General features: G+C 42.9%; 1 protein-coding gene across 9 annotated transcripts in view; it reads right to left on the minus strand.

The window, feature by feature from the left end:
• Nucleotides 1-8,199: 8,199 nt before the first annotated feature.
• The window catches only part of TTC3 (tetratricopeptide repeat domain 3), a 125,754-nt gene continuing 112,364 nt past the window's right edge, over nucleotides 8,200-21,589 (minus strand). For all 9 annotated transcript variants that reach the window (XM_027041624.2, XM_053220555.1, XM_027041620.2 and 6 more), the window contains 7 exons: nucleotides 20,410-20,500; nucleotides 19,877-19,978; nucleotides 16,877-17,238; nucleotides 14,984-15,110; nucleotides 14,677-14,811; nucleotides 10,938-11,030; nucleotides 8,200-9,760 (listed from right to left, as the gene is read on the minus strand). In XM_027041624.2, the coding sequence (XP_026897425.2) occupies nucleotides 9,695-9,760; nucleotides 10,938-11,030; nucleotides 14,677-14,811; nucleotides 14,984-15,110; nucleotides 16,877-17,238; nucleotides 19,877-19,978; nucleotides 20,410-20,500 (976 nt within the window). In that variant the 3' untranslated portion in view covers nucleotides 8,200-9,694. The remainder of the gene's footprint in view (nucleotides 9,761-10,937; nucleotides 11,031-14,676; nucleotides 14,812-14,983; nucleotides 15,111-16,876; nucleotides 17,239-19,876; nucleotides 19,979-20,409; nucleotides 20,501-21,589) is intronic.

A 21,589-nucleotide genomic window follows, 5' to 3' on the forward strand; every position in this document is an offset into this window, starting at 1 on the left:
GAAATTGTATCAGAGGTGTCTGCTGGATTGGAAGAACAAATATTGTTAAAATCTCGATACTACTCAAAGCAATCTACACACTGAATGCAATCTCTATCAAAATACCACCAGCATTTTTCACAGATCTAGAATAAACAATCTTAAAATTTGTATGGAACCATAAAAGACCCTGAATAGCCAAAGCAATCCTGAAAAAGAAAACCACAGCTGGAAGCATCACAATCCCAGGCTTCAAGCTATATTACAAAACAGTAGTGATCAAGATAGTATGGTACTGGCACAAAATCAGACACATACATCAATGGAACAGAATAGAGAACCCAGAAATGGACCCACAACTATATGGTCAACCAATCTTTGACAAAGCAGGAAAGCATCTCCAATGGAAAAATGTCTCTTCAACAAATGGTGTTGGGGAAACTGGACAGCAACATGCAAGAATGAAACTGGACCACTTTCTTACACCATGGACAAAAATAAACTAAAAATGGATGAAAGACCTAAATGTGAGGCAGGAAACCATCAAAATCCTGGAGGAGAACAGAGGCAGCAACTTCTTTGACCTCAGCCAGATCAACTTCTTACTAGACATGTCTCTGGAGGCAAGGGAAACGAAAGCAAAAATGAACTATTGGGACCTCATCAAGATAAAGAGTTTCTGCACAACAAAGGAAACAATCAACAAAACTGAGGGGCAACCTATGGAATGGGAGAAGCTGTTTGCAAATGACATATCTGATAATGGGTTAGTATCCAAAATCTATAAAGAACTGATATAACTCACCCAAAAAACAAACAATCCAGTGAAGAAATGGACAGAAGACATGAATAGACATTTTTCCAAAGAAGATACACAGATGGCTAACAGACACATGAAAAGATGTTCAACATCTGTCATCATCGGGAAAACACAAATCAAAACCATAATAAGATACCACCTCACACCTGTCAGAATGGCTACAATTAACAACACAGGAAACAAGAGATGTTGGTGAGGATGTGGGGAAGGGGGGACCCTCTTAAGCCACTGGTGGGGATGCAAACTGGTGCAGCCACTCTGGAAAACAATATGGAGGTTCCTCAAAAAGTTAAAAATAGAACTACCCTATGATCCAGCAGTTGTACTACTACGTATTTGTCCAAAGGATACAAAAATACTAATTCAAACGAACACATGCACCCTGATGTTTACAGCAGCATTATCAACAATAGCCAAATTATGGAAAGAGCCCAAATATTCACTGAATGATGAATGGATAAAGACGATGTGACACACACATACACCCCAGAATATTAGCCATCAAAAAGAATGAAATCTTGCCATTTGCAACAACATGGATGGAGCTAGAGTGTTATGCTAAGCAAAACAAGTCAGAGAAAGACAAATACCATATGATTTCACTCATATGTGGAATTTAAGAAACAAAACAGGTGAACATATGGGAAGGAGGTAAAAAGAGAAGAGAGGGAAACAAACCACAAGAGACTCTTAATGATAGAGAACAAACAGGGTTGATGGACGGGTAGTGGATGGGGGGATGGGCTAAATGGGTGATGGGCATTAAGGAGGGCTCTTGTTGGGATGAACCCTGGGAGTTACATGTAAGTGTAACTTACTCCTGAAACCAGTATGACACTATATGTTAACTAAAATTTAAATTAAAAACTTGAAGGAAGGGAGGGAGGAAGGGAGGGAGGGAGGGAGGAAGGAAGGAAGGAAGGAAGGAAGGAAGGAAGGAAGGAAGGAAGGAAGAGAGAGAGGGAGGGAGGGAGGGAGGGAGGAAGGAAGAAGAAATGCCTGTTGCATGCCTCAGAGTAAGTCCCTTGTTAGTCCAAGCCTACACTTAGGACTAACATTTAACGAGGGTCCATCAGCAAGCTGTACCGCCTGCCAGATGTTGAAATGCCTCCACATGGGTGGTCTCAAGCCCAAGCCCCAACTCCATCCCATGACCCCCAGTGCCCCATCTCTGCCCTGGGATCCTCCTGTCTCTGCACATTCCACCAGAACAAGGGATAACATTGACCTCCTTGTCTCCTCAAACACCCATCAGGTGCTCCCTTGGCCAGCTCTGTTCTTGCTTTTGCTCTGCCTGTTCTGTCCGGCCCTTCTCCCTTTCCTCCACAGGTCCTTTGCCTGCACTCAAATGCTACTTTCCCTGGCTTAATATCTGTGAGCCCTGCCGTCCCATACGCACTGCCTCATCCCTTTCCCAGCTCTGCTTTTCTCTGGATTACCAGTGCCATACCATGTATTTTACTATCGTACTTGAGGCCAGTCTCCTCTACTAGAATGTTGAAGACCTGAGATCAGGCCTCTCATGGCTTCTGTCCCTGTAGTGTCTCCCACACTCACAACACTGCCTGCACATGCTAGACTCTATTCCATGAAGATCTGATGAATGACTGCGTGAACAAATGGACAGTGGATGTGCTGTAGTTCAGTAGCTCACCAAAGTAACCAGGGCCATGTGGCTTACTCCCAGAAAGCACAGCCACAAGGTACTGAAAATTCTTGGGAGAAGTGAAGGTGTCAGGGCAGACAAGGCCCTTGTCCTCCAGGAGGGGTCCCTAGGGGGATGAAGACAAGGGAAGGATGGACACATGGGCTGTGTCTCACAAAGGCCCCTGAAGCAGGGTTTGATGGCCATGTCTCTCACAGGGAAGGCTTGTAGCGAGTGCCGTGTCCTGGGCTCCAAAGGTCTGACCAGTTTAGAAGTTGTGGTAGTTTTGAAACTGGAAGCAAAAGCACCGTGGCCTCCAGTGAGGCCCCTGTCAAAGCCAGAGTCCTGCTTGGCGCGGGAGTTGCAGCCAGCTTCTGGAGGCACAGTGTCCATCTGTTCAACTGCTTTCTTTTTTCAGAGGCTGCTGGCTCACCCCGCTGGAATGGGGTGGCACTTCAGGACACGAAGCTTGGAGCTGGTGGCAGATTTCTTGGAACTGGTAGCAGGGAGATCTAAATTAAGACCTTTATATCACACCAAATAAATAGAAGCTGAAATAGAGGGCTGAAGGAATTAGGCAAAATGCCTTTATACATAACTTTTGAAAAATGGAGGGCGGGGGGGAGTTGGAAAACAGAATGGTATTTATTCACTCGCGTCCCAAGGTATTTGCTGAAAACAATGACACCTCTGTTTGACACAAAAGCACATGTTAGAAAGAGCAAGCCTTTCTCTTTGAAGTGCCCTGCCACAGAAGCCTGGGTAATAAATACCAACCACTTTGTTGGGAGGGCTCTGGGGGCAAGACTGAGGTCTGGCCCCATTTCAAGCTGCCTCCTGCCTCCAGGGAGGGAAGATGAGTCAGTCGCCTGTGGCTTGGGGTGATCCACGTGGTTCTTTCTTGTCTGGCACCCCTGAAGGACACCTGCTTTGGATTTACCTGCGAGCTTCCTGAGGCAGGAAGGGTGTCTTTCTTTTCTTCGCACAGGACCCACAGTCGTACCAGGTGTGATGTGGGCACGTGGCTGCTGGAAGGAGCTGAGACTCTGCTGGGTCTCCGGGCCAGCATGCCCCAGCCACTGTGGTAAGCAGTGTTCTCTCCAGGATGGCAGTGAAAGGGGAGCAAACCCAGGACAGGGCCCAGGACGGGCACACAGAAGGCACTCTTGGCAGCGAGGGTGAGGACCTTCGCCTGATAGAGCCATGAGAAGGAGCTCGTTCAGCAAAAAATCATCTCGAAGGGCTGATGTGTTAAAATCCCCTAATCGCTGTGTCAAATGTGAAATGAGAAAGGCATAAAGGGCACCTCCAGTGCCATTAGACCAGCTGTTTCTACGACAGACAAAACTGCCTTCACGGCTTCTTCGGAGGTGGAGGGCAGTAGGGAGGCAAAGCCTCGATAAGTCACATTTGCCAATTTCTGTGGTGTGAATACTCCCAGCATTGAACAGAGTTGGGAGAATCCCGCTCTACATTATTCCCACCATACCGAAACTATATACATCAGTGACCCCAAAAGCATAATGATAAACTCTAGCAATCAGGAAGGAATTACCTTTGCTTTTTATAGAATTTAATTATAAGTTTATATATTCCACTTTCAGCAATGGTTGTGTTGAACAGCCGGCTCACAAAATTCCTGAAAGTGAACGACTGGCTCTTGCTCCTGGGGCCAGTGTAACCCAACCCCAGCATCCCAGACCTCCCCCGGCCAAGGAGGCTGGCTAAACTGGTCCTTGCAAAGAGAATGGTCTCACTTGCCAGTACGAGTGAACTCCAAGGCAACTTGCACTCCCTTCCTAACAAGGTGTGCTCTTTGGCTTTTTTTCTCTTCATTCAGCACCAGTTACAAGTTTGGCATCAGGCTCACGTTTTTTACTACCCTACTGAGCAGCTTTCTGAAGAACCACTGGCTGGCTGAGGTCATTGCTGGGAGACTACAGGAGCAGGCAACCGAAGGAAAGGTTGTTCTGTTCTGTACTGGGGCGTATAGGTCAGCGCTGACTTCTGGTGGGAATTTGGTCTAACAGTCACAAGGGCCAGGTGAACAGGTGCGTGATGAGCCTTTCCAGGAGCTCTGCCTAAAAACCATAGTAATCACTAAGCTTCCCGAGCCCAGGCTTAGCACTTTTTTGTTCATTTAGCTTTGTTGAAAAGCACTACAGGAAAGTACACAAATTTTAAATTTACTGCTCCGTGGATTTTCCAAATGGCCTATTCAGGTAAGTGTAATACTCTGCCGAAGATACACATTTCCAGAGCCCTGGTGGACAACCTTGTACTCATTCCCTGTCAGCAGCATCACCTTGGAGGTAACCAGGACTCTGACTTCTCCCACTTTGGTTTCTTGTTCTTGAAATTCACACGTATGCAATTCAACTTTGGCTGCTTTTGCTCAGTATTCTGTTTGGGAGAGTCGCCAGTGTTGTTGTGTATAGTGATGGTTCCCTTAATTTCATTTCTGAGACATTAAACCATTGTGTAGACATCCCACAATTTGCCAGAACATTCTGTTCATGGACCTTGGGGTTGTTTCTAGTCTGAGGCCATTATGAACAAAACTAGCATAAAAATACTAGTACTATTGCATGCATCTCTGGTAAGTGTACATGTGTGGGAGTGGGATCGTGTCAAAGGGTACTAGTGTAGTGTTAGCTTTGGTAAATACTGTTATCGTGGTCGTACCAGTTTACTCCCAACTGCAGTGTATGAGAGTTCCAGTTGTTCCTCAACTTCACCAATGCTTGGTCTCGTCGGTCCTCTTTTTAGGTTAGCCATCCTGGTGGATTATCTAGCGGTATCTCATTCCAGTGTTTATATTTCCCTGATGATGAATACTGAATAACTTTGGCTATTAAAATGCACAATAGCCTTCCGGATATTTGTGAAATGGCCGAATTATTTGCTCATTTCTAAATATACAGTCTTTTTATTCATATGTAACATTTACATATTCTGGGTCCTTTGTTGGATTTTTTCTGCTTCATGGCTTGACTTCTTGCTCAATGATAATTTGATAATGAGTTAATTGTAATGACATCCAATTTATCATATTTTTTATTCTCATGGTGTTTTAAAAAAAATGTTTTTGAGAGACAGAGAGTACACGAGCAGGGAAGAGGCAGAGGGACAGAGGATCTAAACCAAGCTCTGTGATGTCATGACAGCAGCGAGCTGGATGCAGGGCTTGAACTCACAAACCATGAGATCATGACTTGAGCTGAAGTTGGATGCTTAACCTACTGAGCCACCTAGGTGCCTCCCTCATGGTGTTTTTTGTGTCCTAATAAATCTTTGCCTATTCCAAGGCCAGGAAGATTATCTGTTTTCTTTAGAAACTTTATTTCACTTTCTATACTTAGTTAGGACCATGATCCTTTTGGAGATCATGTTTGTGTGGTGTGAGGTCAAGGTTCATTTTTTTCCATATGTACATCTTAAATTGATTACTTTTTCTGATTATTGATGGTTGTCTCATTAGGATTTTATAGTTTCTAAGTGTCATTTAATTTCTGCAGTTTTGCTGAATATTTTTCCCTTTTCTTTCACTCTTAAAGGGGAAGTAGGAAGAGACAATATAACCTGGAGGCAATGACAGAGTGAATGAGCACAGTTCTGACCCCAAAGCAGGGAGTTGGGATCACACACCTTCTCCACTAGGATTAGCCTTGCTCAGACCCTTCCCAGGCCCCAGTACAAATCTCCAAAGCGAGCCAACCATAGATCTTTGGTCCTAAATCTAAACTGACCAGAAAGATGGCCTCAAAACTGCTTGCGTGTGTTGAAAGCCACAGGTTAAATTATCCTTTGTTGTATCATCACAATGTCCACAGTTATCTTTAGGTAGATTTTGGAACAAAGCTGTTCTTTTCCAAATGACTTTGAGGTGATTTGATTTCTTCTGCTTTCTTGTCCACTTGATCACATTCGACAGTCTGGGCTACACTGAGAAATTCTACTTCTTAATCTAACAAGGCCTTTCTTATACAGGACCACCAAACTCTTTCCTTGTGCAATTTCCAGGACCTAATCTTTTTTTTTTTTTTTTTAATTTTTTTTTTTAACGTTTATTTATTTTTGAGATAGAGAGAGACAGAGCATGAATGGGGGAGGGTCAGAGAGAGGGAGACACAGAATCCAAAACAGGCTCCAGGCTCTGAGCTGTCAGCACAGAGCGCGACACAGGGCTCAAACTCACGGACCGCGAGATCATGACCTGAGCTGAAGTCGGCCGCCCAACCGACTGAGCCACCCAGGTGCCCCCAGGACCTAATCTTAGTAACAGTTACTAATTTCCTTTTGTCAAGTATTTATGTGCTAGGCACCTTGCTAAACACTTTATAAGAATATTATTTAATAAAGTTTATTTATTTATTTAGAGAATCAGAACAGGGGAGAGGGAGAGAGTGAAATTCAAGCAGACTCCACACAGTCTGCACAGAGCCCAACATGGGGATCAATCTCACGAGCCATGAAGATTACGATCTGAGCCAAAATCAAGAGTCAGAAACTCAACTGACTGTGCCACCCAGGTGCCCTACAAGAATATCATTAATCTATATACCTACTTCTTCAAAGCCCTTCTTGCCACCAGAAATCACACATTTATTATCTCTTCAGCTGGAGGACAAATTTCAGAGTCCTGCTCTCTTGTTCACCGCTGTATCAACACATCTAGCCCAGTGCTTAAGGTATATGGCTACATGAAGGCGGATGGCTCCTTTCAGACCATGGCAGAGTGAAGGAGACTATTAAAATGGGATCAGACATGACTGATCAATTGTTTTCATAGCTATTCTTTTAATATAGTTTGATTAAAGTTTAGAATACCTAAATGTATTTCCTATTTCTTTCACAAAGGATCGTAGTGATGTTCTTGGTCCTTTTTCTGACAGACTTTACCACCTGCTTTTTATCAGTCTCATGTAATAAGAGGGATTTCCTCATGTACCTCACGTAGTAAGTACCAAGTACCTCGTGTGATAAGAGGAGTTTCCACCTTTGCTACTGTCTCTTCTGTTTCCTTTAATCCATTTCTCCAGAGAGGGTCATCAGATTTAAAAACTACCTAAAATAAAATAGTTCCATTGCTTCCGTGTTGTAGTGTGACCACTCTGCCCACCTACCTCCAGTCTTAGAAATTACCTTAGAAAACATAGTAACATTTGCATTGCTGGGGCACCATTTCAGTTTTATATTAGATTACCCAATATTTATAGCATAGACGAAGCTGCTCAGCAGGGAAAAGAATGGAAGCTCTTAGGAACAGTCACTGCTTTAAGTTACATTTTATTTTTAATTAAATGCTATCAGATTAAAAACACATACTGGTATTTCCTCAATCACCCCTTAGTGCTCACCAGAATTCTCCAACAGAAACCTTACTGCTTGGCCTTAGTAGTCCATGAATCCACAAGCGCCTCAAAGGAAAACGGATACTGAGGATTGTAATGAGAGATCAACTTGCACATTCTTATTCATATTCACATGAAAAACCTTACATTAGCTAAACAGTAAATTCTATCATCTGTGTATAAACTTTCCATTCACAAATAGCCAATCTTGTGAAACTGAGTTTAGCAGCCTTTATGTAGGCACAGAGGCTCATAATTTCCTAAGATCCTTGGTTAGACTCTGGACATATCATGGCTTTTCTTTTCCAACCAAAGATAACAATTGTATGTGCCTTGAATTTTCTAGTAGAATCCTTTTAAAAATTTGACAAAGGATGGACAAGCATGACAGTAAACTGATGTTATTTTAGAATGCTCTTTATTTTGAAACTTACAACAGGACATGGGTAAGGCATGTTCACAAGTATCTGTTTGATGTACAAAAGACATGTTCTCACCCTCTAGCTGCTCTTCCTTGCCTTCGTACCTGCTGCTACATACTGGTCCCTACATATCTTCCTATCTACCGTTCTCAGTTATTAAGCACATGCAGACAATGTTTCAGGGACCCACAAGGAGAATCTGCTTCAAAATACAGAGTGAGTGTCAGTGGACTAAGTCACCACGACATCAAAACTCACAGGGAACCAAGGCTGAAGAAGGTGATGAAATCAGCTCACAAACTTGGGACTGTGAGCTTCCAGGGGAACAAAGAACACAATGAAAAACATTTTTTGATGTCTGAGAGAAATGGAATGTATCTACAATTCGTGGTTCTGCATTTACCACTGTTTATAAGTCACTAAAGCTATCTAATATTTTAACAGATTCTAATGTAGTTAGAGTTTTGTTCTCACACCACAGTACAAGAGCGCATGCATTACTCCACACAAATGTCACACACGGAGCGAGCAAAACACAGATGCCTCAGGACTGTCTACTTACACAAGTATCTCTCTGTGGTGGTGGGACAGGGAGGGGAATGACGGGGACTATTTCCCCATTGTGCCCGCTATGCATCAGACAGAGATACCCAAACACCTGTCATCACGAAGAAGGACAAATGCTGCTCCTAAGAGTAAGGTATGGAAAGAAGAAGCTCCAAGCTCCAAGTGGATTGGGGGATGAACACGTAGCCTCAATTTTCAGGGCAAAAAAAGTCTTGGCTGACACTAATAGGAAAGTGTTTGTAACCAATTTTCAAAAATCAAAGTATACCTTTAGGTGATGAAAACTAAGTCCTTTATAAATCTACCAGGGATATAAAATAATGAAATGGAAAAGCAAAATCACATGGTGTTTCCATGAAAAGGAGATTTAAATCTTTTGGTTTAAATCAGCCGATATGTTACCATTTACTACAGATTATTAAAATGTGTTTGCTTACGCCCATTTAAGTGCAGAATCTCTGAGGAAAAATGTAGGCATTTTATAAGGAATACTGACTCGTAAAAATTTTAACTGGGGGCACTTTAACAGGTCAGAATACTTACAATTCAAGTACTGCTCTGAGGTGCTCACAACACTTTCCAAAAGAAGCCTTCAGTCTCAGAGAGTACCTCTCTGTAAGCAGCCCCAACAATTTAGGAATGTGGTTACACATACTTTTATTAGCCACTATTTGCTATTATCAAAGTGTTTAATAAGAGCAGGGAAATTACTATCAACTATATTAAAGATTTCCATTTACCAGCGCTGTGACACACAGTGCAAAGGATCTCCAAATGTTTGCCTTTTATACCAGAAGTAATATATCGTTATTCTCCCAATTCAACAAACCAGTAAATGACTCTTCAGTGAACTGTGACTACCTACAAAAGCAGACTGGCCTCTTCCAGAAGGTGCCGGCTACTCTTCTTACAGGAGATCCTGATCAAGGCAGGCCGGGCAAGTGCTCTGCCCTTTCAGCCACTGCTTAAAGCACTGAAAATGAGAAAACAAAATCAGTCAGTGCCTTTAGGGGCACGTGGAGCCTGAGCTCTCCTGTGCTGCTCAAAGGACATGGTTACCTGCACTTCTAATTCTGATGGGGCCTGGAGCTGCCCAACACTGAGGAACACAGAAGCCTACTCGAGCTAGGAGTGTGCCCCAAGCCTCAGGAGCAAATAATCTCCCCTCAGGATCTGACCCATGCACTCTGGGCCTCCAACCTGACCCCAGGGGGACGGCCTTGCCCTTCGCCCCTCCACTTGCCCCACACTCCAGCTTCAGCCTTGGCATGTCAGTGCCCTGAGTTCCAGAGGCTGGCATTTTCTTGGCCCTGGGACTCACTCACCTAATAGTTAACCGATCCTCTCCTGCCTGGTCTTGGACCTTGTACACCCCACCAGCCTGCATACTGCAGCCTCGACTGGAGCCTGTCTACCCACTGTGGTCCCAAGTTGCTCGTGGATGGTGTGTTGCTGCTACCAAGCTGGGTGTGTGTGTTAAGTCTGGAAGTGCAGGCACAACACCCCTATACCTGCAGGAGACAGGCCATGCAAGAGACTGCAAGCTGTCTTGACCCCACCTAGTGAATATATTGTATTTATCCCTTTTCTGAAGGGATTAATAAACAGACATGGCAGAGACCTGATCTGTTCCAGCCAGCAGCAGGGGTGCAGAATGAATGCTCACAGCAACCAAGATAACTACCTACAGATCCTGGAAGGGTACAAGCCAGAATCTCCTAGAATCAGGCACGATGGATCCAGTTAAATTTAGCTTTTCTCCTCTAAAATGTCAAACTTCCTATACTGCACGAAACTGACAAACTCTTGCACTGTGCACCTATTCAGCCATATATGTAAGAAGCTACCTTCCAAGAAACTAGTATTATTTTGAATTTCAGCACCAACCAAGTTGATTGATGGAGCCGACTAGGATTGTTCTCCTCCACCCATGACGTGATGGATGGAAAGGACAGTGTGCACACCCCAGGAGGCCTCTCTCCCTCGCCACAGCAGCAATTTTTGGAAAGGGAGACAAGGAACACTGGCTTATAAAGAAAGTGCTTTGAAACCCCAAGAAGTACTGACACCTAGAAAAAAAAGTTCCTTTTTATTTTAAAAACACTTCATAGTCAAAATTCATGAGGAGGATGGCCGGAGAGAATTCTTACCCCTTTGTGAAACTTGTGCCCACATTTTAGTACACGCACATTTTTGGATCTGAATACCTCATGGCATATTTCACAGGAAGCTGCACCCGGTGCCTGTGGGAACAAACGTATTCCAATAATAAAGAATAACTAAATTCCTTTTTACTATATGAGCTCTTCCTACAGTGTGATAATGGTTTCAGGAATAGAACTAAGTGATTCATCACTTACACATAACTCCCTGTGCTCATCCCAACAAAGTGCCTCCTTAATGCTCAGCACCATTTAGCCCATCCCCACACCCAATACCCCACCAGTAACCTTCAGTTGGGAACAACTTATTTTTCAACAGCGTTTAAGAAAAAATATAGACAGGGTGGTGTCTGGGTGGTTCGGTCAGTTAAGTATCCAACTTCGGCTCAGGTCACGATCTCACAGTTCGTGAGTTCAAGCCCCATGTCGGGCTCTGCGCTGACAGCGAGGAGCCTGCTTTGGATTCTCAGTGTCCCTCTCTCTCTGCCACTCCCTTGTGCACATGCAGATGCGCGTGCTTTCTCTCTCTCAAAAATAAACGTTAAAAAAAGAAAAACATAGACATACAAAAGAAAAAATATACTTCTGAAGTTCTAATTTTCTCAGAGAAAAAAATATTTTATACGGTTGATAGATTCCCAGGAAATTACTACAAATTTCTAATTATCCCACCTCACACCTAAACTATGGTATGAATACTATAAACCAATCATTCATCCACAGCTGGAGATACAAACGTAAATGATGATCCACACCATGGACTCCTGTGGGGCTGACTGAAATCACTCAAGTCCACAATCCCTGACACAAAAAGCTGGTCACGACTAACATCTGAATAAAAGCAAGTTACAAAACAGTACATATCATATAATCACATACTTAATTTTTTAAAAATAAAGAGAATGGGTGTAGAGAGAGATACCCAGGAAAGAGGCTGGAAAGATACAGAATGTGGACAAATGGTTACTTTTCGTCCAGAGAGATTTAACTTTTTTTCCTATTTTCTAAAGTTTCTATGAATGTAGATTACGTGTGCAAATCAAAACAAAACAATCTGATGGCTCATTCAGCAAACACCAAGGTCAGGGATTGTGTGGGGCGCGAGGGCGCAGAGTTGAATGGGAGAGTCTCCAGCAGGGGCACACAGTCTGGTGAGCACAGACGGCATTTTCTGTGACAGCAGAGCCCGAGAGGCACCCAGGACACCAGGCACAAGTTCTCCATACGACTCACAGCACCTACCCACACTGCACCAGTATTTTCCACTCCTCTTCCCCTCTAAACCCTGAGCACCCTGATGGCACGAAGGAGCCTTATTCATCTACAACCTTAGCAACTGACAAGGAACCTGGCCCCAAACGGATTCTCCATCAACTGTCAGGCAAGTGCACGGAAGCAGCCCTGGCAGTGGGATTAAGGTCAGGGATGCAGAGGGGGGGGCAAAAGGCTCTGAAGACCCTGAACTGCTGAATGGGGTTTTCTGTCTCTCCTCTGACACTGACCGGGCAGATGCAGCAGAATGAGGTGTTCTAGCTCCTCTCTGTGGCCCCTGATGGGAGGGTCAGGGAAGCAACAGAGGGGTCAGTCCCAGGGAAAGGAATGGTAAGGCCTCTGCAGAGCTCAGAGCTAGGTTTGGCTCAAAAAACCCAGTTAACTTGACTATTTCCTAGCATGGAAAGATCGCTACAATACATTTCTAAGTGAAAAAAAAAAAAAAAAAAAAAAAACCCACAAAAAGTATGAATAAATCCACACATACACACACATACAAAAGAGTTTAGAAATACCAACCTCATAATACTGGTTACCTTAGAGACTGAATTTTGGGAGGCTTTAAATGCTTTTTATTTGTGTTTCCTACTATGAACACATATTGGTTTTGTAATTTAAAAACATAAAGCAAACTACTTTTAATCCTTAAAAAACTACCCACGATGATCAAACTAAGTCCCAGTTTGAATATATTTTTTTCTTGTAAGTCAACTTTTACAACTTTATTACTATCAACATCAACTGTGAAGCAGAAAGCCATCTCTCTGCAGAAGGTGACTGCTGTCTGTCTGGGGGTGGGGCTGTCCGTGAGGATGCTCTGAGGACCTGGCTGGAGGACCACACAGCCTGTGGCCAGTCAGGGACAGTCTGGGGAGAGGGAGGCACTCCAGCCAGGCCTTGCAGGAATGTTCTGCATGCTCATAAGCTTTCTCATTGGAGTTAGACACTCTGGGAACTGAATGTATGAGGTCTGGAAAATCTCCAACGAATAGTGGAAAATGAAAATGTACGGGAGGAATAAAAACAAGTTCACAAAAAGATTCACTGCTTAGTTCGTCAGCAAACTAGTACTCTGTCCAATCATGCATCACTGACTCCACTACGGGGCCAAAATCTATTGCAATTTTGATTTCATCTAAATTCTGATACCACAGTTGGACAAAAGGGAAAAAACATGCTTTGCATCAGAATTCAATCTGGAGCCCGTGGCCTTGAGCCACAGAGGTGATGGCGTCTCTTTCAACCACACGTTTGGTCCCTGGTACACAGTCCTGGTGTCGGCTGGGTCTGTGTGGTGAGGATTAGGGAATTAAATGCTGCACACCCAGATCAAATGAGGGAATGCTGGCAAGCTGCCCGAATCATCTATGCCTCAGTTTCCTCATTACAAAGACAATTACAATGTCTTCTCAATTGAGATCATCGATGCCACAGTACTTTATAAAAAGATCTATATAACATTCTAGAACATTTATTGTTCTGAAAGAACAATAAACATTTAAAATCTGTGTACCAAATTAAAGGCAAGTTCAGCCCATTCCAGTGTCCTACCCACCCACACCCCCTCCAGGCACTCAAGGGGAGAGGGAAGGGAAGCAGCCAGACCCTCCTGGACACACAGCTTGACCCTGGTAATTCTACTGTAGCACTTCATCCAGATAGCAACTTCAACAAGCAGGTAAGAGCTAAGCTCACAGTGTTACTAAGTGACAAAACCAAGTCTGTGTGATTCCAAAGCCCGTGGTGACACGGCATAAAATGATTCAAAAATCATTTCCCTGAACTACTCAAAATATCACATGTGATATAAAAAATTAACCTGTACTTGACTGTCTGAAGGCCCAGTTTCCACAATGTGGCTGGAACTTTCTTGGTGTAGGCGCTCCTCCCAACAGGAGCCCCAGGTTCCCATAAAAGCGGGCCTTACTGGTCACAGACTGTCCTAATGGGAAACTCAAGTACATCTAAATTTGGTCTCTAATTTTTTTTTTCAGTAGGCTCCACGCCCAACGTGGAGCTCAAACTCATGACCTTGAGATCAAGAGTCACACACTCCCCTGACTGAGCCAGCCAGGCGTCCCAGGTTTCTAATTTTAAGATTAAATAAATTAGGTCTAGAAATGAAGAGAATGGGGCTAAAATTGTTAAATTTTGTCTCCCTCTTCTTCTTCATTAAAAAAACAAACTGAGGGGTGCCTGGGTGGCTCAGTCGGTTTGGGCGTCCGACTTCGGCTCAGGTCATGACCTCACGGTCCATGAGTTGGAGCCCCGCATCGGGCTCTGGGCTGACAGCTCAGAGCCTGGAGCTTGTTTCGGATTCTGTGTCTCCCTCTCTATCTGACCCTCCCCTGCTCATGCTCTGTCTCTCTCTGTCTCAAAAATAAATAATGTTAAAAAAAAAAAAAACAAAAAAAACCCCCCAAAAATACAAACTGACCACACATACAATACTCACAGGGATATCTTCTGCCTTCTGTCCCTTGGTTTTGGGCAATGGTCCAGCAGTCAGGGAGGATGGGCCCTGGGAGGCATTGGTCACAGTAGCAGCAGAGCTGGGCTCAGACAACCTCTTGTCCTTTCCTGAAGTTGGCTGCAGAGATAATGTGGGGAGTGAAGCAAGTTCAGTAATCCAAAAGCTTGCCCGTCTTCTGTCTTTATGGAAGTGTTCTCCACATTTTGGTTGGATGCATTTTTTTTTTTTATAAATTCTTATTTTATAAATAAAGTGGACCATTTTATTGTATCTGGATGAAAACACTGACCTTTTTCTTTTTCTGTTCATCTAGAATGTGTTCTGTCACTCTTTGGACAATTTCATCAATACTCAATCCTGACAGTGAGTTCTTGTTCTTGTTTCGCACTTTTTTAATAAAACCAGCAAGCTCAGTGCTAAAAAGAGAAAGTGGACACAAATGACAAGAGAAACTCAAGGTTTTCTACTGTAAAGAAATACTGTGTGCCGATATTAACAGCTAAAAGAAACAAACCAAATACATACAAACAAAATAAATTTGTAAATAATAGCAACGGTATATAAAAGCAGGGGAATCACTCTTTCCAAGCAGTTATGAAAATTCCGATATTTCTAACTATTTAACTAGAATGTCAAAGTAACAGTGTATCACTAGATCTACTTGAGATACCCATCTCTACCTAGAAACCTGACTTCCTACAGCCTGGGTATATTGTAGCTTTATGCTAAATCACTGACTGAGCAGACAACATTGGTTCTGACTTGAAATCAATAAAATCTCTTTCTACCTAAGAGGAAATTAGATTTGCTGACTGCCTTCTTTAAAAAAATCTGACAAGGTTTTCCAAGCCTGCACTTTTCACAAGTAGCAGTGGATGGAATTAAACCATTAATCAACAGGAACTGGTTATTTGTAGCACTAATCCCTCAAATGTTTTAACTTTCAGAAAATTAGGATGCATTTCTACTTGGTGGTGTAAACGCTCCCAAATTTAGTCAGGATTGCAAACAATTTATTTCTAAGGTACTCTGGCTAATTACAACTTGAGTATTTTTACAATTGGCATGGGAACTGCTATTGAGAGAACTTAAAATGTTTCTCAAACTTAGGCAGGGCTAAATATGCCCATGTGCATATACCTGTTTTCAAATAAGAAGGGCTCTGCCAACAGATGCAAAACATTAGTTCTGCTCAATCATAATTTAACCACTACTTTGCTTCAAACGTGTAATTTCAAAACCTGTAACTAATATCAAAGACAGAAACAACATGGGACAGGGCACAGAGGGTCATCCAGGGATGTGCATTCCTCTTTTCCTAGCTGTATCCCAGAGACACTGCCTTTCCTTCTCTCCTGGCTGAGACAAGGAATACTTCTCCTCCTTCATACCAACCCAGACAGCAAGGCCAGAGGCTGGAGGTGGAAACACTGGCTGAGATAAAGCAGCGCCCCCCACCCTCAGAGGACCCTCTGTAACACACCCACAACCCTGATTCACTACCAGATTACATCTAGTCTTTCGGACCTCACACCTCTAACAAATCAGAGGTGTCGAGCAAGGTCTAAGTTGCTGCCACTTTCCTGGCTATGTGGTATTTCTTCGCCTAAATGATATAAAACTAGTGTTTTGCAGTTTTTTGTTTTTGTTTTTTAATGTTTATTTTGAGAGAGTGAGAGAAAAGACAGCAGGGGAGGGGCAGAGAGAAAGGGTGACAGAGAATTCCAAGCAGGCTCTGCAGCTGTCAGCATAGAGCCCGACATGAGGCTTGAACTCACGAACCGTGAGATCATGACCTGAGCTGAAACCAAGAGTCGGATGCTTAACCAACTGAGCCACCCAGGTGCTTCTACAGTCTTATTTTCATTTAGGGGTTCCATAACTAGGACTAGAGCATGTTAATGATCTCATCAAAATCTAAGCAAATTGCCCTGGGTTCTGATGAGTATGGAGTAACCAGTGTTCAGTGTTTTCAATCTAGATATGTGCATCAAAAGGTTGGCTTGAAAATGCTCACCTCCATGTTTACAAAAAAGGGAAGAAATGTGGCACCTGTCTTTCTGAATAAAACGATTATGGAGTTGTTTCCACCTCAGCCCTTAACTGGCCAAAATGTTATCTGATCAGGAAACCTCAGTTCATTAAGATATTTAACAGAGTCACAGACAATTTATAGCCATACCTGTTGTAACATGGGAATACCACTGACAGGTGCTCAATAATACTATTGAACGGCTTTTTTGGAGACTGGCTTGACCGACTAGCACGTCCTGGTAGTTTCTGATCAGCCACAAGGCTCTGTTTTGACAGAGTTTCCTGGCCCGTGCTCTTACACTCTGGCAGCTGGGTGACTCCAGGCTGACAGGACAGCGATCCCGACAATGGAGAAGAGGAAGCCCCCACTGGGCCATCGCTGGCGGAGACCAGACTTGAATCCTTGGGACCTGTTGTTTGGTTTCCAGTCCCACGATCTGCAGAAGTGTTGGCAGCGGCAGTTCCGTGATCGTCATGGCTTGAAGACTCGGGAAGTAACTTAGGAGGAATCTGGGAAGAACACACCACAGTTGGATCACTAAGAGAAACATCTGTGGACAAACACTGACGAATAAGCACGGCTATAATAAACCTGGGTGCTCAAGTGCATGGGGAACTTGACTCCAATGAATTAAATGTTTTTGTTTTTAAAAAACTGCTGGTTGCCTTCACTTTAAAATGAGCTTCTCTGGGCTCTGCACTGCTGGCCTCCCTCTCCCTCTCTGGAGCTCCTTCTCAGCTCTCCCTGCAGTGCTTACACCTGTTTGTGCCTTAATGTGGATGCTCAGCTCCTTATGCTGTCGGGGGAGGGGGGTGCATCTCCAGCCCCTGCTACACCCTCTCCCCAGGACATTTCACGCTCTCTTATGCCTCAGAGACTACGTGCTAGGTACTAATAATGGCCGCTTTTTACAAGATCCTAGTCTAGAATATTTGCCTGAGATCCAAACCTGCAAATTCAAACTCCCTTATTAGGCAAATCCACTGGGTGATTCCAAGGACACTTAAACTCAGTGTCTCCAAAAGCAGGCTCAGCTCGGTCTCTGACCCTGCTCTCCCTCCAACCCCACAACCACTCTCTGATCCATGACATGGCTGGTGACAGTGAGCCCCTCTGCCACTTCATACTGCGGGCAAGCTGACAGCCATCAGGAACAGCGCCAAGTCATCCCCTTACTTGAAACCTGCATTGGGTTCTTAGTGACCTCAGGAAAAGTCAAACTGCTGAACACACCTTACAGAACAAAGTTCCCTTCGTTCTGGCCCTTGGGTACTTTTATATTTCTCACCAAAGCCCCCCTCTGTCATACTAAACTTCTTTTATATCCATGAAAGAAGTGTTCCCTATTTTCCTAGCCTCCAAATATGCTGTTTCTTCCATTTGAACACTCTGACCCTCCAAATATCACACCATCCACCCCTCCTCAAACACACACCCATGTCCTCCTTTTGCCTGGTTAATTCCTATTCCAGATCTCTGACTCACTGAGACCTCCAACAGGGAATCTTCTGCTGAGGTCTGGACCTCTTCGTTAGGTTAGTGCCTCCTAATTTATGCTGCTATAGCATTTTATGCTCCTATGAAAAACCTTGGCACACTTTACTTGTAATTATGGGCTTAACATCTCTCTTTTCCCAAACCCATATGTCCTTTGAGGGAAGAGACCGCATCCAATCTTCATCACCACTAAATACCCAATGAATGAATGAGGGGAGAAATGACACACAAAGTTAATGGTTTTTAGGGTAATATTTATTACTCAAGTGCCTGGCACCCTACGAGTTCCCAAGGTTTTGGGTATTAAAATTTTTTTGTGTGTTTATAAAATTACATAAGCTAGAACTAAAAGTTAGTAGTGAATATGCTGTTGAGATCTCACATTTTTTTCCCTTCCATGTCTGCCATGAAAGTTTGGAAACACTATAAATGATATGTGAGCTTTAATTCTACATAAAACTCTACTTCTTACTCAGTTCAATGGAGAAAAAAATGTTTTTCTATGGAGAGAAGAAACTTTGGAACTCAAGAGAATATTTTACTCAGTTCAAGGTGGCTGACTTTTAACATTTTAAACACAGTTTTGGCAGACGAAACCACAACTTGAATGCTTACTGTGCAAAGTACTGACAAGCCAAAGCCTTTCGAGATCAGGCTCCTGTGTGCAGGGAGCCTGTCACCTCAGTTAAGGAGACTGAGCGCATGTGACAGAAGGGCTACAGGGTGAGGGGCAAATGAGGGCCGCCTTGACCAGGCTTTCAGGTACAGACACAATGCCAAGAGTGAGGCTAGTGCTCCAGGCTGGAGGACAGTTTAGGCAAAGGTCTGGCAGTAGCAGGAAGGTGCCAATCAGGAGCTAAGGAAAATAGTCTCCTTACAGCAGACTACTTCACAAATAGGTTTTAATGTTGTGCCAAAATATTCTGAAACCAGCTCTAATCAACTCTTGAATAGAGTCCTTCTTTAAATTCTTACAGTCTGATCTCCTTTGGGCTTCAGCCATTTTAGTATTGGCTGAGCATCTGCTCTGTGTCTAAAGAAGCAGTATGTACCCCAGAAGACAATAAAGTGATACCTGATATAGCCATTTTTAAAGTCCACAATATCAAATTCATGTTTTTCTTTACTGTGCTGCATAGTTTAAAATATAAAGACAGGTTTGGCAGTCACTATTATTCAAAAGATTTTTTAGCAAATACCTCAAAATAGCAGTAAAATATGACAGACCTAACCAACAAAACCTTTGTATGTCTCTGTATTTGATGAGGACACAGATCTGAATTTTGGTCTTATGCCCACAAGTATCCAGGAATAAGACTAACTCTGAGGTGGTGTCAGTAGAGAGAGCTGGTCTAAACCACAGGCACCTGCTCCTCTTAGATTATTCGTTCAAATGCAGAGAACATGCCAGCATCCAGAAAAGAAGGCAGATGTACCAGCCCTGTGTTCACTTCAGTCCTGTCCTTAGACACTGATGTAGAAAGACTCCTCTTCCATTTACGTAAGAATGTTTACTATCCAGCTTGAAATGTTAACCAGTAGCACCCATAATGAAAACATTAAGGCAATCTCCCAGAATACAAACAATAAAAAATTACTTGGGCCCAAATAAGGAAGAAATTGTGGTGACAGAAGCTGTGACAGACTTACTGTGCTACAGACAGGAAGTGAAAGGTCAGGAATCTGCACTCTAGAAAGTTCACTGAGCCGAGAGCCATTTTTAATTGCTTGAATTTGTTCTTCAAATTGAGACTGTAGGTAGAAGGAAAAGTGTTAAGTTTTTCTAATAAATTCCCAGGGGAATATCACAATTGTCAATTAATACTTTTTTCCTTACTATATATTTACAAATGGTCAACAATTTTCCAGGAAATATAACGGAGATGCAAGGTATCAGAACAATTATTTCTTGTAAGGCAAGAAACTCAAAATGAGACCTCATTAATCAGAATGTTCTAAAGCCTTATCAAATGGAACTTCTCTAATTTTATCAATTAAGGGCAGAATTTAAGACAGTTAATTAAGAAAACAGCATTACTTTCAGGAAAAACTCTTCCTAATAATTACAATAAAAAATATATATTATCTTTAACAGCTCAAAAAAGAAAGTTTCAATGACACTAGCCTCTCCTGAGAACTATAATCATCATCTAGGTTTTGACAGAAAATATTTTGTAACTTACCTTTGCTTTCTCAATTTCTTTTCCAACCTTACAAAGAAATGATTCCCATGAATGTACATCAGACTCCGTATCAGGATATGCTGCAGAATCACTGAAAAAGCAGAGAACCATGAAACCACTTAATGTTTACTTTAGAAATGTTTTAAAAGTTAAAAGCACTGAAGTGTAAATGACAACAGTTAAAAACACGACAGAAAGATGTATTTCACATGACCACACACACACACCAAAACCTATTTTTAAACTATTTTATTTTATTTTACATTTATCTATTTTTGAGAGACAGAGCACAAGTGGGGAGGAGCAGAGAGAGAAGGTGACAGAATCTGAAGCAGGCTCCAGGCTCTGAGCTGTCAGCACAGAGCCTGCGGCAGAGTTTAAACTCACAAACAGTGAGACCATGACCTGAACCGAGTCGGATGCTTAACAGACTGAGCCACCCAGGCGCCCCTCCAAAACCTATTTTTAAAGAATTATGTATCTTACAGACTCACCACTAGAAACAATTTAGGAAATATTAATTGCTTATCTAACCCAAACCCCTAAGCTGGTGGACAGAGAGCAAACATTCTCCTTAATTTTAATTTCTTTCCCTAAATTTGAAGATTTGACCATTTTTCACTTAACATCTTTGTGTTTAACATCAAAGGGTGTTTTTACACTAAAAAAAATTATAAGGCAGCCTGGAACACTTGAAACATTCCAATAAAACCCACATCGTTATTGTAAAATAAAGAGTAGGGCCTGACACACTGGTAAGTTATACCTCCACACCTTTACTGAAAGTGACAAACAAGCTTTCGAACTCCTAACTGGGAAGATTAATAACACTATGAATTTGTGATTGTGTCAGCTCTCCTTACACATCTTTTTTTTTGTTGCTTATTTATTAATTTTGAGAAAGAGAGTGAGAGTGAGCACACACACGTGAGTGGGGGAGGGGCAGAGAGAGAGGGAGAGAGAGAGAGAGAGAGAGAGAGAATGCCAAGCAGGATCTGTGCTGCTGATGGGGAGCCCGATGTGGGGCTCAATCTCACGAACCTTGAATCTTTTTACAAAAAAAAATTTTTTTTTTAACGTTTATTTATTTTTGGGACAGAGAGAGACAGAGCATGAACAGGGGAGGGTCAGAGAGAGAGACGGAGACACAGAATCTGAAACAGGCTCCAGGCTCTGAGCT

This window comes from Acinonyx jubatus, chromosome C2, assembly GCF_027475565.1.
Source record: "Acinonyx jubatus isolate Ajub_Pintada_27869175 chromosome C2, VMU_Ajub_asm_v1.0, whole genome shotgun sequence".
Lineage (NCBI taxonomy): Eukaryota > Metazoa > Chordata > Mammalia > Carnivora > Felidae > Acinonyx > Acinonyx jubatus.